The following is a 16,640-nucleotide window of genomic DNA, read 5'->3' as shown; positions in this document are numbered from 1 at the left end:
TTTTGCTATGTCTTACCACCCGTCAGGAGGCTGGTGCAAACTAATAAAGAACTCAAGATGCCAGATGTACTACTGTAAAGTAGTTTCACAGTATAACTCCCGTTTTTCAGTGTGATATGGGATTGTTTATTAGCTGTAATTCATTATCTTACTGAAAGACAAGAAGAGCTTGTCAGTGTAAATTGCCTTTCATGTATTCCCAGAAGGTGCTATTATAAAAAGGACCTTTGAATGTCAACAGCAAGCTTAAGTGGTTTTCCAAGGAAGCCTTCTCCATCCCACCTTCAGGCAGAGTCAGTGTAACAGAAGGTCCTGTAGAGTCATTGCCTAGCTAAAGGGCTCTATTTATGTGGTATTTTGGACAGACTTGTGTCCATAGTAGATGATCCCACCTTAGCTCTGTAAATGTGCTGGAAACTCTGCTTCCTACTCTGATTGGCAGTGGATCCCTGTCTCTTCAAAAAGCAAAAGATAATGGGCATTATCAGATTATTCCCCACCCCTGCTGAGTCAGATTCCTTCACTGTTTCCCTATTGACTCTGGATATGGTTTGAGTAAATCCTAACTTTCACCCTGGCACTCAGCTCTCAGTTGGTATGGCCCAGTTTTCTGGAGCAGAGGAGTATGTCAGTGCTTTACCTGTATCCCCATTTTTATTCATATGTGGCTTCCCTCAGCTGTCCCTCCTGCCAGCCAGTATCTGCCAGTTTTCGTCGGATAGGTGTCCTCAGGCTGCTGGAGTGGGCTTGGAATGTAGATGTTGAAAGCCAGAATAGCCTGGGTATTTCAGTCTTGTGGGAGTTGAGGGCAGAGCCTTTGGTCAATAGCTGATGGGTGAAGGAGTATAAACACCCTAGCATCTTTGATCTGATCAGGAGCACTCCAAGGTATGATCTGTCTTGTCTTCAGAGCTCCCCTGTGGAACTGAGCAAGGGTTACTCTCCCTGAAACTTGACCTGACCTTGTAACCTTGGTGAACCTCTCTTCACTTCACGGTCCAGCTACCCTACTGCTGCTGCTGCTGCTAAGTCGCTTCAGTCGTGACCGACTCTGTGCGACCCCATAGACGGCAGCCCACCAGGCTCCACCATCCCTGGGATTCTCCAGGCAAGAATACTGGAGTGGGTTGCCATTTCCTTCTCCAGTGCATGAATGGGAAAAGTGAAAGTGAAGTCGCTCAGTCGTGTCCGACTCTTAGCGACCCCATGGACTGAAGCCTGGCAGGCTCCTCCGTCCATAGGATTTTCCAGGCAAGAGTACTGGAGTGGGGTGCCATTGCCTTCTCCGACTACCCTACTGCCCATCCTAATAAAACACTATAATAGAAATTTGTGTCTTCAGGTCTCCTGAGGACCCCAGAGTAGACACCTTGTTTTCATCTTCCCTGCTGCTTCCTCCCTGTACACACACATCTGAGCACACCTCCCAACCAGTGCTCAGACACATTCTACACAATCCCCACTGAATTCTGCTCATCCTACTTTGTTGCTTACGTGTTAAGTCACTTCAGTCCTGTCTGACTCTTTGTAACCCTATGGACCATGGCCAGCCAGGCTCCTCTGTCCTTAACCCAGGCTAATCTTCCCCCACCCCTCTATCTTCATATGTCATCATGTCTGCCATCCTACAAGAACCAGACAAGGGCCCCCTTGTTATCCCAGTCTGGATTACTCTCTCTTCCCACAGTAGTTTTTATTTTTTGGGGGGCTGCACTGAATCTTCATTGAGGCATGGGAGCTTCTAAGTTTCAGCCTGTGGGCTTCTCTTGTTGTGGAGCTCAGGCTCTAGAGCGAGCAGGCTCAGTAGTTGCAGTGCACTGGCTTCTCTAGTTGAAGCCTAAAGACTTAGTTGCCCAAGGCATGTGGGAATCTTACTTCTCTGTCCAGGAATTGAACCTGCCTCCCCTGCATTGGAAGGTGAATTCTTAACCACTGGACCACCAGGGAAGTCGCCCAGAGTAGTTTCTTTTATAGTAGGTCCCCTACATACGAACCTTCGAGTTGTGAGCTTTTGAAGATGCGAACGTACATTCACATGTCCAATTACTCAAGTTAATTCAAGTCTCTGGCATTATCTATAAAGTTGGGTAACTCAGCTAACTTTGTTGGACTTATGAACAAATCGGATTTACAAATGCACTCTCTTGGAACTTAACTCATTCAGTAGGGAATGTACTTGTATTTGGAGCAACTGTAATGGTTTGTCTGACACCGAGCTTGCTGTATGGTAGAAACCTTCTTCAAGCAATCAGGACCAATAATTATAGGTCGGTTCATGGACAAAGTCACAGAAGTCATATGCATACAATGTTTTCCAATTGCGTTCCTTATGGAATTTCCAATGCATTTATTAATCACTTATTTTAACTTAAATGTGTATTCACTTTCAAGTTTTCTAATACAGGGGCACTTTTTTTTTGAGTATAGTTTCAGTAGTTGAAACTCTGTCATATCCTCCTGGCATACATTCTGCCCCTAATGTATCCTAATCAACAATTTCTTGTTTGAGTTTCTCTAAAGGGAAACAAAAGTTTCAGAATACTTGCAAAGTCAACCAAATGCAAAATCTTTCTGAATATTCATGATCTTTCCTCTAATCTTTTACAGCTTCAAGCCCAAATAGAATCCAATAGCGAATTTATTTTCACATCTTTAGTTCTTATAAGTTGGTCAACCTCCTTTTTTATAGTAGCAGCTGTCTTTTGGGACTCTTCAGTTTGTGCCATTCAGTTATATAATTAGAGCCACAAATATGCCTGGCATAAAGAGCTCTGGGGGCTAATGTAGCTGACTCAACTTATGGGAGCAGGCATACATGGTCTTTGTATTGAGCATCCTGCTCTTCAGTGGGAATAGAGAGCATTCATGTGACAAATCAGTTAAATAAGAGCAGATTGATAGAGTTGCTATGGAGTATATTTCTTCTAGATAGAGTGAAAACTCATGGAAAGCAGGATCTCTCTGTGTCCCCATAGCACTTAGCAAAATGCCTCAAGAATCATCACTGTTGGGTTGGCCAAAAAGTTTGCTCGGGTTTTCCCATACCATTGTACGGAAAAACCTGAACGAACTTTTTGTCCAACCCAATACAAGGAAACCTTCCATATATGTTGGTAAAATGGAATGAATTGAATTGAATTCTGCAAACTTTTTCTGAACAGAAGTTCATTGAATAGTGGAAAATGGACGTTGCTTTGGAACTTCCATGCAAGTGTACCCCCCAAAACACCCCCAAGACTTTAGCTGTGTGCAGGTTGAAGATGACTCCCCCCTTGGGCTCTCTTTTGTATGTGATTTTAATCCTACAATCTCTGCAAATATGCTATCTATTAGTATGTGACACTTGAACATATACTTTTCCCTGTCAATACATTTTCCTACCCAGAGGTCTCAGCTGAAAGCAAATAGAGCTTGCACTGGTTAACTCTTGGTGTATAGAAAACTACCCTAATCCTTAGTGGCTTAAAACAACCATTTATTATTATTGTTCTTGAGTCTGTGGGGGTGACTGGGCTCAGCAAGGTGATTCTGTTTAAGATCTCTCATATGGTTGCATCTAGATGGTAGACTGAGGCTGAAGTCATCTGAGGGCTTGACTGGGCTGGTTGGCCCAGTTGGATGTCTCACACTTGATGTTGGCTGCCAGCTAAGAACTCAGCTAGTCCCACCAACTAGAGCACCTACGTGTGGCTTTTCCATGTGATGCGGACCTCACATCATGGGTTCCTGGAGGGAGAATCCCAAGAATATTCATTTCAAGAGAAGAAATGGAAGCCGTTCATCTTAAGACCTGGGCCCAGAAACTGGCACATTGTCACTTCTGCCATATCCTACTAGTCAGAGCAGTCACAGAGCCCACTCAGATCCAAAGAGAAAGGGCAAATACCTCAACCATTGTTAGCTATAGTATCAAAAAGGAAAACAAACCCAGTGACCTCCTTTATCTGTCCTAATATCCATGATAATTTTCCATTTGTGACTTTCACATAAACTAAACTTTCCTGAAACAATCAAAGCAATAAGAAAACTCCTCACATAAGGCACTTGATTTAGAATAATAAGATTAAATATTAGATGGATAGTCTGTTTCACCACCTAATCTCATTTGTGCCTCTGGCAATATAGCTGAATAAAACCTTCAAATGATTTCCCCAGCCTTACTAATAAGGTTTACTCCACCAAAAAGAAGGTGTGATCACTCACCTGGAGCCAGACATCCTGGAATGCAAAGTCAAGTGGGCCTTAGAAAGCATCACTATGAACAAAGCTAGTGGAAGTGATGGAATTCCAGTTGAGCTATTTTAAATCCTAAAAGATGATGCTGTGAAAGTGCTGCACTCAATAGGCCAGCAAATCTGGAAAATTCAGCAGTGGCCACAGGACTGGAAAAGGTCAGTTTTCATTCCAATCCCAAAGAAAGGCAATGCCAAAGAATGTTCAAACTACTGCACAATTGCACTCATCTCACACGCTAGCAAAGTAATATTCAAAATTCTCCAAGCCAGGCCTCAGCAGTACGTGAACCGTGAACTTCTAGATGTTCAAGCTGGATTTAGAAAAGGCAGAGGAACCAGAGATCAAATTGCCAACATCCATTGGATCATTGAAAAAGCAAGAGAGTTCCAGAAAAACATCTACTTCTGCTTTATTGACTACACCAAAGCTTTTGACTGTGTGGATTACAACAAACTGTGGAAAATTCTTCAAGAGATAATACCAGACCACCTGACCTGCCTCCTGAGAAATCTGTATGCAGGTCAAGAAGCAACAGTTAGAATTGGACATGGAACAACAGACTGGTTCCAAATCGGGAAAGGAGTACGTCAAGTCTGTAATTGTCACCCTGCTTATTTAACTTACATGCCGAGTACATCATGAGAAACACTGGGCTGGATGAAGTGCAAGCTGGAATCAAGATTTCCGGGAGAAATATCAATAACCTCAGATATTCAGATGACACCACCCTTATGGCAGAAAGCAAAGAAGAACTAAAGAGCCTCTTGATGAAAGTGACAGCAGAGTGAAAAAGCTGGCTTAAAACTCAACATTCAGAAACCTAAGATCATGGCATCTGGTCCTATCACTTCATGGCAAATAGATGGGGAAAAAGTGGAAACTGTGTCAGACTTTATTTTGGGGGGCTCCATAATCACTGCAGATGGTGACTGCAGCCAAGAAATTAAAAGCCACTTGCTCCTTGGAAGAAAAGTTATGACCAACCTAGATAGCATGTTAAAAAGCAGAGACATTACTTTGCCAACAAAGGTCCATCTAGTCAAGGCTATGGTTTTTCCAGTGGTCATGTATGGATGTGAGAGTTGGACCATAAAGAAAGCTGAGCGCTGAAGAGTTGGTGCTTTTGAAGTGTGGTGTTGGAGAAGACTCTTGAGAGTCCCTTGGACAGCAAGGAGATCCATCCAGTCCATCCTAAAGGAAATCAGTCCTGAATATTCATTGGAAGGACTGATGCTGAAGCTGAAACTCCAATACTTTGGCCACCTGATGTGAAGAACTGACTCATTGGAAAAGAGCCTGATGCAGGGAAAGATTGAAGGCGGGAGCAGAAGGGGATGACAGAGGATGAGATTGTTGGATGGCATCACCGACTCAATGGACATGAGTTTGAGTAAACTCCGGAAATTGGTGATGGACAGGGAGGCCTGGTGTGCTGCAGTCCATGGGGTCGCAAAGAGTCGGACACGACTGAGCGACTGAACTGAAGTGAAGGAAAGTGAGGCAAGGCTTCCTTTTGTCAGTCTCAGTCTTTTTTGCTGAGGTTTGAATAGCCTCGGGCTTTCTCGTGGGTTTGGGGGTTTCTGAATTCTTTCAGTTTGCCCTCTCGCATAGCAAAGCAGCTCTCAGTCCTTGAATCATTGCTCAGCAGTCAAGTTCCGTCAAGAAAAGTCTGAGGAAGTACTCTACTTTTCTTGCCCTATTTATGAAAAGTCTAACGTTCAGTTGATTCATTGAGAGATCTACAGAACAAAGGCTTTGGGTATGTGTTCACACTGAATTTTCAAATTTAAAATTGGATTTTGAGAAGATTGTAGATCCACATGCTATTGTAAAAAATAACATGGAGAGATCCTATATACCTTTTACCCAGTTTCCCCCAGTGGTCACATCTTACAAAGCTATAATGCGGTGGCACAACCAAGGTGGTAACGTTGATATAATCCACTTGTCTTATTCAGATTTCCTAAGTTTTCATTTGTGTGCATGCGCATTAATTTCTATGCAATTTTGTCACATGTGTAGCTTTGTGTTGGGCTTCCCAGGTGGCACTAGTGGTAAAGAACCCATCTGCCAATGCAGGAGGTGTAAGAGACACAGATTTGATCCCTGGGTCGGGAAGATTCCCTGGAGGAGAGCGTGGTAACCCACTCCAGTATTCTTGCCTGGAGAATCCCTTGGACAGAGGAACCTGGCGGGCTACAGTCCATAGAGTTGCAAAGGGTTGAACGTGACTGAAGCGACTTGGCACTGCAGCATTCTAGCTTTGTGTATTCAGCCCTACAGCCAGGATACAGAACAGGTCCATCCTCACCCAGATCCTCTGTGGTCTTTTATAACCACGCCCACCTCCCTCCTGCCACCCCATTCCTAACACCTTTTTGTGTCACTCAGTCGTGTCCGACTCTTTGCGACCGCATGGGCTGCAGCCTACCAGGCTCCTCCATCCATGGGATTTTCCAGGCAAGAAGACTGGAGTGGGTTGCCATTCCCTTCTCCAGTGGATCTTCCTGACCCAAGAATTGAACCCAGATCTCCTGCATTGCAAGCAGATCCTTTACCATCTGAGCCACCTGGGAACCCCATTCCTTACCCCTAGCAGCCCTGAATCTGTTCTCTGTATCTATTATTTTGTCTTTTCAAGAATGTTATATAAATGGAATTGTATAGTATGTTATCCTATTAAGCTGACTTTTTTCACTCAGCATCATTCTCTAGAGATTCAACTGAGTTGTTGCAGGTATCACTAGCCATTCCTTTTTCTTACTTAGTAGTACTCCATGGTATGGCTGTACCACAGTTTATTTAACTAGTTGCCTATTGAAGGACATACAGTTTCTTTCCAGTTTTATACTACTAGAAATAAAGATGAAGCAAATATGTATGTACAGAGTTTTTCAGTGTACACATTCTTTTAGTTTCCTGGGATAAATGTCCAAGTATTGCTTAATCTTTTAAGAAAATGCCAGACTATTTTCCAAAGTGGCTATACCATTGTACAGTCGCACCAGCAATGTTGGAGTGTACCACTTTTTCCACATTGAATTTTAATGATGTGAATTACCAGTGTAGCTGTTCAGAGTTGGTGGCTGGCAGCCCAATATGAATCAGACATTACTGCCTACTTTCCCTTTCTTGGTCACTTAGGTAGGAAACCCTTATGACATCAAGGGCAGACAGAAAGAAGTATCTTCTGGGGCTGTTATCAACCAAATTATTTGTGTATGTTTAGTGATGGGTCCAGACCTCAGTGCATCACAGGCACTCAGTGTCCGTTGATTCACCAATGTGTGTTATATCTCCCCTTTCAAATTCCTTTTACTTTAAGGTTTAAAGGGCTTTCCAGATGGCGCTAGTGGTAAAGAACCCACCTGTCAGTGCAGGAGACATAAGAGATGCAGGTTCAATTCCTAGTTTGGGAAGATCCCTTGGAGGAGGGCATGGCAACCCATTCCAATATTCTTGCCTGGAGAATCCCCAGGGACAGCAGAGCCTGGCAGGCTTCAGTCTATAGGGTCACACAGTCAGCTGGGACTGAAGGGATTTTTATGCAAATACCTTTATAGAATTTTCCAGCCTCTCTTTTGTCATGCCTGAGGCAGCTCTTAAACCGTAAGTGCCAACATAGTTGAAGTGGAATAAAGTGTCACATCTATGCCACCTAGTAAATATTGTATATTCAAACATGGGCTACAAAATTTTAAGCATTCTGAATTTTTCTTTTTACCTGTCTCCTCTTGGCCAGGTGGAATGTGCTGCTGATATTAGCCTTCAGTACAAAGGAGAACTGACAGTCATGTTACGTTACATACCACCAGAAGAGAAACTGATGCCTCCACTAGGACAACTTCAAGGTAGAGGAAGAAATCATTGACTTTGATCAGTGATGTTCCATTTCTAGAAGTGTGGAAATAGGGAGCAGGGATTGGGTGGACTATGTTATTGGGTTAGCCAAGAAGTTCATTTGGCATTTCCCATAACACCTTCTGTAATGAACTTTTCGGCCAACTCACATCAAGTGAAAAGGGTTAAGTATCACTGTCCTTTTTGGAGAGTTGAGGAATATATACTGTATATGAGGCTTCCCAGGTTGTGCTAGTGGTAAAGAACCCATCGGCCAATGCAGGAGACATAAGAGACATGGGTTTGATCCCTGGGTCAGGAAGATCCCCTGGAGAAGGAAATGGCAACCCACTCCAGAATTCTTGCCTGGAGAATCCCATGGACAGAGGAGCCTGGCAAGCTGCAGCCCATAGGGTTGCAAAGAGTCAGACATGACTAAAGCTACAGTCCATGGGGTCACAAAGAGTCTGACACAAATGAAGTGATTTTGCGTGCGCACACACACACACACACACACACACACACACACGCTATATATGGGGAAGGGTTGTTACAAGAAAAGGACAGAGTTGCAATCAGAGCGGAAAAAGAAATAAAAGGAATACATAATTAGAAATGAACCTTTATGTTTATATTTGTTTCTTGGAGGTCCAGGATATATAGAATCTTCCCCTGGGTTGGGGGAGCAGAAATGGGGGATGGTCTGCTAAGAGGGGAGGTATAGAAAGCTACTGTCTAGATTTATGAGATTCACAGCTACTCAGGGCATCTTAAGAAAGAAATTAACCTGGAACACAGAATACAAAGGAAAATTCCAGATGGAGTCCACATTTAAATCACTCTTGCCCTTCTTTCTTCAACTCCTACAGGCAGCATACGTTATCTTTCTGTTCATATCACCCTTGTCATGGTGACCCTTTGCTAGTAATTTTCTGTCTCGTGACCTCAGTTTCCTCACTTCATAGGGATACTGCAACTATTAAATAGGTTCATTCCTGTAAAGTGCTTACAACACTGTTAAATAAAGGTGATGGTGGCAGTGGTCATTATTCATGTTGAGAGTATTTCATCAGAATAAAAATGTGTGGGAAGTGTTTTCTCTAACCCTGAAATGTATTTGTGCCTGGGCTTTAGCCTTTGGAGCTGGCCAGGTGTGGCTGCTGCTGCTGCTGCTAAGTCGCTCAGTCGTGTCCGACTCTGTGCGACCCCATGGACTGCAGCCTACCAGGCTCCTCCGTCCATGGGATTTTCCAGGCAAGAGTACTGGAGTGGGTTGCCATTGCCTTCTCCTGGGCCAGGCGTGGAGTTGACTATAATATCCAAGGCAGAAGTTATGGAATTTTCTCGATGTGCATCTTGTCACCTGTGTGTGGCTTTCATTGTAGCTATTCCTCATGGAGAGCAGGGATGTGGCCCAGGCAGCTCTTGGGGTCTTTTCTGTTTTATTCCTTTATACAATTTAGGGGAGTATTTAATTTTTTTAACTTGTTTATTTTGTTCAACAAATACAAATGAAAGATAGATCCAGAAAGATTCAATTAGGGTTAAAAACATTCAAGTGTATTCATGGAAACATATACAGTAATGTACATACCTCATTCACTCAGCAAATGAAATAAATCTTTGTAGTCTTTGTCAGTTTTGAAATGGACCCCATGATCTATCTCTCTTCTCTTCCCTTCTTTTCTCTTCCCCCTCCCTCATTCTCTTTCTTTCTCTTTCTTTCATTCTCTCCCCCCACTACCTCCCCCTCCCCCCCTCCTTCCCACCCTTCATCTCTCTCTGCTTGTCTCTGATGACTGATGCAGGAAAGAAGACCTTTAAACGAGGAAAAAAGAAGGATCCATCTATCATCTCTGGAGGAATCCTAGAAGTGTTCATCAAAGAGGCAAAGAATTTGACTGCGGTGAAATCAGGAGGCACTTCTGATAGCTTTGTGAAGGGGTAATTTGGTTTGAGCTCATTTTCAATGATACTTAGTGAGAGATGAAACAGGAGACAGGGGTGGCTGTGAGGCTTCTGTCTTGTTCTTATTCTAAACGTGTGCTAGGAAAGTGCTCCCCTTGAGTGCTGGTGCTTTCATTGCAAACAACATGAGAGGGATCTGCTTATTCTAGCCCTGTCTGCTTCCAGAGTATTTCAGGATTTCCTATGACCCTCGCCCTCAAGCCTGGCAGATTTTCCTGTGAGATTCATTTCTCAAAGGAGGAAAAGGTTTAGCTTTCTACACGTAATATTCTTGTATTGTGCTTTGCTATCTTTTGGTGCTGGCAGTATGTGACAACAACCAAAATATTGGATCTTTGGCATTTTTCTCTCTTGGGGGAAATTGTAAAAAGTGGGGATGCCAGAGCATCATCCCTCAAGATATCCACTGGGAAGTGCCCTGGAGAAGCTCCAAGACTAACTCTTGGTCATTTGTGCCCGCTTTGTGGAGCCTAGGCAGTTGCTTGAGGGAATACATCCCTTTTGATGGGCATCTTACCCATTCAAGGTAACCCAAACAACACATCCCTCCTGATTTCTATTTGCGATTTTTCTCTTATAATCAGAAAAACTAGAACCAGAAGGATATTTTTCATCCATTCGGACAAACACAGAAATGTGCATGTTCCAAGCTGTTACGTCTTGCAGTTCCCAATATAAGATGTGGACCCTGCTCTCACAGAGTACCACAAGCTACATAAAGTAAAACAAATTCCTGTGATGCCTGTCGTAAGGTTAATTCTTTGTCAGATGATAGTATCATTCCTCTCCTCCTTCCTCCTTAGAAAAGTGCAATTTCCTCCATGAGGAAATGAGTCAAACCTTTATGCTTACACTTCTAGCTTTGGTAAGGGTGATAATAAGGAGAAGCCAGATATCTTGGTCTTCCCCACTGGTGAGTGTGTGTGCCTGAATTCCCGGCCATCTGTCCTTGACTCTTTCTCACGGTAGGATTAAGCACAGAAGAAAGGTTTTATGTGGATCCTGCCATTGAAATGTGTCTCCCCAGCCCTACCATCCAGTTCAGGCCTCTTCCTGCTCACTGGTGGGATGAGGGATGAGGGGATGGCTCCTCCTTGCTCACGAGCTCATTGTGCCCTTGCACAAATGACTTGACATTCTTCTGAAACAGTTTTTACTTTATTATATTGAACATGTATGAAAGAAGAGAAAATAAAGGATGTATTTTTAAAGCCAGTAACTTTCTAGCAAATTCTGTCCCTAGTTACAGTTAACCATTGAGCTGATTTTAAAAGGACCTCATTTTTTTTTGTAAAAAGAGCATGAGAGAGCAAGAATAGTCCCTTCTATAAAATTTAATATTATAACATATAACCTTAAATACTCGGTCCATGAGCCAACATAAGAGTGTCTTAAACAACAGTCTTTGTATGGGAGCAAACACTAAAGGTAAGGTATCCCATTGGCCAGAACTTAGTCACCTGACTATATGAGCTACAAGGGAAGCTGGGGAATGTAGTCTTTATTCTGGACAATCTTGTGCCTAACTGAAAAAAATGAGGACTTTCTTTTTTTGGAGACAAATAGGAGCGAGAATGAATATTGGGCAATAAGCAGTATCTGTTTGGTACATGAAATGAAATCTCAAGTGTCATAATGTGTCTTCTTTATTATAAGATCATTTGTGGTATTGTTCATGTTAATTTGATGTACTAATTCCATATCCATAAGTCTCCTTCCCAAAAGTGCCTGACTCATGAGGTACTATGATCAAAAACAGAGTAAGGAAAATGAGACAGGGAAGGGAGAGAAGCTGGTAAAAATGTTACTAGGCAGGTTTCTACTGTGGTCAAATGGGGCTAATTTCCACTAACAAAGTATTAAGCAACTCTTTGAAATATACCTTAGGATTGTCCCTTCAAGGGACAGGAAAGCTGGGAGACTCATCCACCAATTTCCTTTACTTCAATTTATTTTTTAGCTGTGCTGTACAGCATATGTGATTTTAGTTTCCTGACCAAGAATGAATCTGTGCCTCATGTGATATCAGCAGGGAAGTCTCAACCACTGGACCGCCAAGGAAGTCTCCTCATCCACCAATTTCTAAAACTCAGTGGTTGAGGGTTGTTCCGAGGGACATGAAATTCCCAGTAATCCAGGGTTTCCTGCATGTAAGCTGAGTCAGTTCACAGAGCACCAAAGTCCTTAACTGGAGAAGCCAAGAGACATAGGCGCTTAAGGTGGGAACCTGTCAGCATGGCAGGAAGTGTTCATCCTGGCATCACGTCACCACAGAGATGAACCAGTCTTGATGGGAGGCAGGACATTATTACAGAGTGTCTCCCACAGGAGGTATTTTCATTTCAAGATGAGGGGAGGACCAATAGGATTAGAAAGGAGAGTGTGGGCATGCTACTCTTGCCCCCACTTAAAAGAGATAAAAAAACCATTCCACTATATCAACCCATATTTAAGTATATAAGGTGCTGGGAAAGATAATCAAACACACACACAGCCATGTACACACCAGGAATTGTGGGAAATTGAAATGACTATGCAAGGATGCCCTTTTCTGCTTCACTGTCTCACTGATGTCTTGATTGTGTTTTCTTCTGCAGCTACTTGCTCCCTGATGATAGCAAAGCCACCAAGCACAAAACTCTGGTAATAAAAAAGAGTCTGAACCCTCAGTGGAATCATACTTTCGTGTTCAGTGGCCTGCATCCCCAGGATATAAAGCATGTTTGCCTCGAACTTACCATCTGGGACAAGGAGGCCTTTTCCAGCAACATCTTTCTGGGAGGAGTTCGTTTGAATTCCGGAAGCGGTGAGGGACTAGGGTACCCTTAGATAGTCTGACTCGGCATGCAACAGGGGAGTGGTTCCTACAGGTGTAATGTGTCATAGGTGTATTTGTAATTTTTGCTTAGCTGACTCTCGAGATTTCTATAGATGCTCTATTCCTTTATCCCAGGTTCGGTTCACTGTTAAAAATAGTACTCTGTAACTTTGTATCCTTCAGCTAGAAGTTTGAGGTGTATAATGCTTATATCTGGACCTTTTATAAAATATCATTTACACTTTAGTCTGAGTGAATTTCAACTACTTTCTTGGGCCTTACTTCAGGATTCGCTTAGGAGACAACCACCATGGTGATACATGCTTCTGACAATGACAATACACAGCGAAGGACTTCCCAGACCAACTTGACTTCATGTTCTTCTCAGTGCTGTCCAGGGCTTGCAACCTTTACTCAACACTGGTTGAATTGAAAGGAAATCCATTTTTTCCCTAAAAAATAATGTCTCATGTTGTTCAGACAGGTCACAGAATTGGTGCTACAAGACACAGCTATAACAGAGTGAATTGGGAAAATTTTAGCAGAAGAGCAGGTGCAGCCTTGCAAACTTTCATTATCCTAACACTAGGCCAGCCACAGTCTGCATGCAACAGGGTCGGTTTTCCTGTGGAGAACAATCCCACCCCTGTGATGCTCTACTTATATATAGATTAAGGCTGTCTCTGCCACTAAAATGACAACTCCCAGGTCACAGAAGTGGCCTTGTTCAAAAGGGAGAGCCTTGGAGCCCAGTTCAGCCTGTTCTTCTGTCATGTTAACTCAGTCTAGATGAGCCAGCTTTCTACTTAAGCTACCAAAGTGAGTAAGAAAGGAGCCCCCAGGGCCATCCTAATTTGTTCCCCATCACCTAGGCAGAAGAGAGTAACGTTGCCTGTAAAGGATGTATTCCACGCTAACATCACTCACTAGATATGATGAGAACAAGCCAATGAAGGTCTTTCTGGTCAGCAGAGGTTGATAGGTATCGGTCCAGAAGATGAGAACATTTCATTTCTAAAGTATAATGCTCCCCTTTCGCTTCCTTAGGTGTGAGCCATGGGAAGAACGTGGATTGGATGGACTCTCGAGGGGAAGAGCAGCGCCTCTGGCAGAAGATGGCGGACAACCCCGGAACTCCTGTAGAGGGCGTACTCATGCTCCGTGCCAGCATGGGGAAGAGTAAGCTCTGAAGGTACCACTTCTCCAAAATGAGGCCTCCCGGGACTGTCTGGTTGTTATTTCCTACCAGTGATAGGCTCAAGACCTGGAGTCGGCTTCCTTGCCATTTCTCACCTGAGCCTATTGGGACATAAGGGGAGAGATGTCAATGTTATGAATAGCTAGGGTCTCGCCAGCTGTCTTACAAAAGCATGTACTCTCTATGGCCACAGGCTAGGGCTTTTTTGACTGGATGATAGAAAGTATACTACATGGTCCTGTTAACAAACACATTGTGCAATAACTCATAGGCTTTATCTCACAGGGGAAATGGCATATGTTTATTTGAAACTACAGTTGAGATCAGGAGCCCCCCGGCTTCTTCTAATTGTGAGTGACTTTAGGTTTTCTCAAGGTTTGAGGGAGAAGGGAACCACTTGGAACGTAGGCCTCTTGCAGAGTAAGAATAAGGAATACTGGCTACCCTTTCCTTCCCCCAGGAATCACCATGATCCAAAGAAGGCACTGTAGGGATTGTTGTTCAGGCAAGAGGGTGGTCCTGTTGTTGTAGCTAACTTGTGGATTAACCAGGTGGATTTTCAAGATGAACTGAGGTTTTTTTTCTGTGGTGACTATGCAATTGATACTCTAAATCATCCCATTTTGGCGAGTGAAGAGACCTAAATCATTACACCAGGACACCAGGTGTAAGCCAGGACTGACCCGGGAAAATTGGGATGTAGGGTCACCCTAATTATGACCTAGCTATTGAGAGAGCTGTGTTGTAAACATTTATAAACTGTTCTAAGCTATTAACTAAAAGGGAATAAGAAGCAATGCACATTTTTGAGCCCCTACTTGTATTACATCTGCTGTATCCTGTTGCTCAAAGGAAGTCACATGGCCAAGCCCCAAATCAAGAGGCAGGGAAATACACTCTGCTCACACTGAAGCCATGGCAAGAGTGAGGGTGCTGGAAGAGATGAAGGGTTGTGGCCAATAGTTCCATCCCACCTCTGTCACTTGGAAATGCAGAGGCTTTAGCCACCAAACTTAGATGCAAAGGGAGTTAATGCTGAAAAGGGACCTTGGACCTGTTCCTCATTCTGCACAGTCCAAATCTGAAGCCCATAGAGCAAAGATGACTTGCCTAAGATCATATAAAATCTGTGAGTGTATCTGGACTTAAATACAGGGTATAACTCCTAAGCCAGTGTTCTGTCGACTGTGGTCTTCCACTTGGCATGATCCTATGCTAATCGTGATGGGCAAGAGCACATAGATGACGGGAGGTGGAGTCAAGTCTGAATGTTTGTATATGAATATACTTGACACAGTCTTCTTCTTGAGTCATATTCTAGCCTCTCAGCTCAATTTTGCACTTGAATTCATGTAAAAATCCTTAAAAGGATGGATACTGAATTTTAGTAGTAAGAAAGCTTGAATCATCTTCAGGTAGCTAATTCTTCCATATTCTAAATTTATTTTTGAATTTTGAAAGCAGATTTAAGAATATACTTACCATTATTCTTAGTAAGGTGAATAACAATCCATATTCACTGTTATTCAAAAATAGGCTATCCAGTTCTAGGAAATGGAAGTTATTAGTCTAGTGTAGCTTAGTGCATATGATACAATTTTTAAAACTCACATCTGTATCTCTATGTTGCCCTTCTTAAAAACAGAAAACAAAAAGTGTACGATCATCATTACTTCCTATATTGGAAAAATAAATGTCTTCAGACTTGACATGATGCAGTATATCCTCAATGACATTTTTAGGGAAGGTGAGAGGGTAAACCTTGAGACATTTCTAAAGTAGACAGACTGAAGTAGATTTATTCACTAATAATGAAAGTGGCAAAATTAATTCCAAAATATCTTGAACTCAAGATGAGCATGAATTTCATGTATTCAGACCTTTGCCACAGTTAGAGCAATTGTGAGAGTATTGTGATTTCATAAAATCCAACGTCTAACTGGGTGTTTCCATAATGTAAGGCCCAGGCATGCTGAAGTCCATCAGAATCCTGTTGGTGTGGCTCTCAGAAATAAAAGGCAAGTTGATCTTTTAGGTTACTTTTTTTTAAGTATAGTGCAGAAGTACAAAAAAGATTTTTAATATAAATGATACATGTGAATGGCACAAAATTAAAATAGTTAAAAATTGTGAAAAGTCTTACCCTTTCCTCTTCCATATCAGAATATATTGACAGCCTCTTTCTTTTTATATGGCTACAGTGTACTACATTATAGGGGTGTATTAAATTTATCTAACCATTCTTATCAAATACCACATTTAATATGGTTAATTAAGCTATCTATGTTTGGGGGCTTTTTGAAGCAATTTTTTTCCAGAGTAAACACTTCTAAATTCAAAATGAGATCTGTATATTACGTATCAATTCTACTTTTGGTTATTTATCCTACAGAGATTGATAACTATGTTAAAAATGAGTACATACAAGAATATTTCTTGGAAAAGATTGGAAAACATCCAAAAGCCCATCAAGAGAGGCCTTCTCTAATATCATTCATGCCTAATTTTTCTGTTTCATTAATTGTTCCCTTTCCTTGTCTGTTAAAGATTGTAAAAATGCTTAACTTTGGATTCTTTTTT

At 42.4% G+C, this 16,640-nt stretch overlaps 1 protein-coding gene across 1 annotated transcript in view; it reads left to right on the top strand.

The window, feature by feature from the left end:
* The window catches only part of SYTL5 (synaptotagmin like 5), a 233,454-nt gene extending 220,346 nt beyond the window's left edge, over window positions 1-13,108 (top strand). The window contains exons 15-17 of the mRNA XM_081564242.1: window positions 7,979-8,087; window positions 9,885-10,020; window positions 12,642-13,108. Of these exons, the coding sequence (XP_081420368.1) occupies window positions 7,979-8,087; window positions 9,885-10,020; window positions 12,642-12,873 (477 nt within the window). The 3' untranslated portion in view covers window positions 12,874-13,108. The remainder of the gene's footprint in view (window positions 1-7,978; window positions 8,088-9,884; window positions 10,021-12,641) is intronic.
* The last annotated feature ends 3,532 nt before the right edge of the window (window positions 13,109-16,640 follow it).

Source organism: Giraffa tippelskirchi, chromosome X (assembly GCF_054371585.1).
Source record: "Giraffa tippelskirchi isolate mGirTip1 chromosome X, T2T-mGirTip1v1.2.pri, whole genome shotgun sequence".
In the NCBI taxonomy this organism is placed as follows: domain Eukaryota; kingdom Metazoa; phylum Chordata; class Mammalia; order Artiodactyla; family Giraffidae; genus Giraffa; species Giraffa tippelskirchi.
The sequence above is the reverse complement of the archived record's forward strand: the minus strand, read 5'-3'. Positions and strand labels throughout refer to the sequence as shown.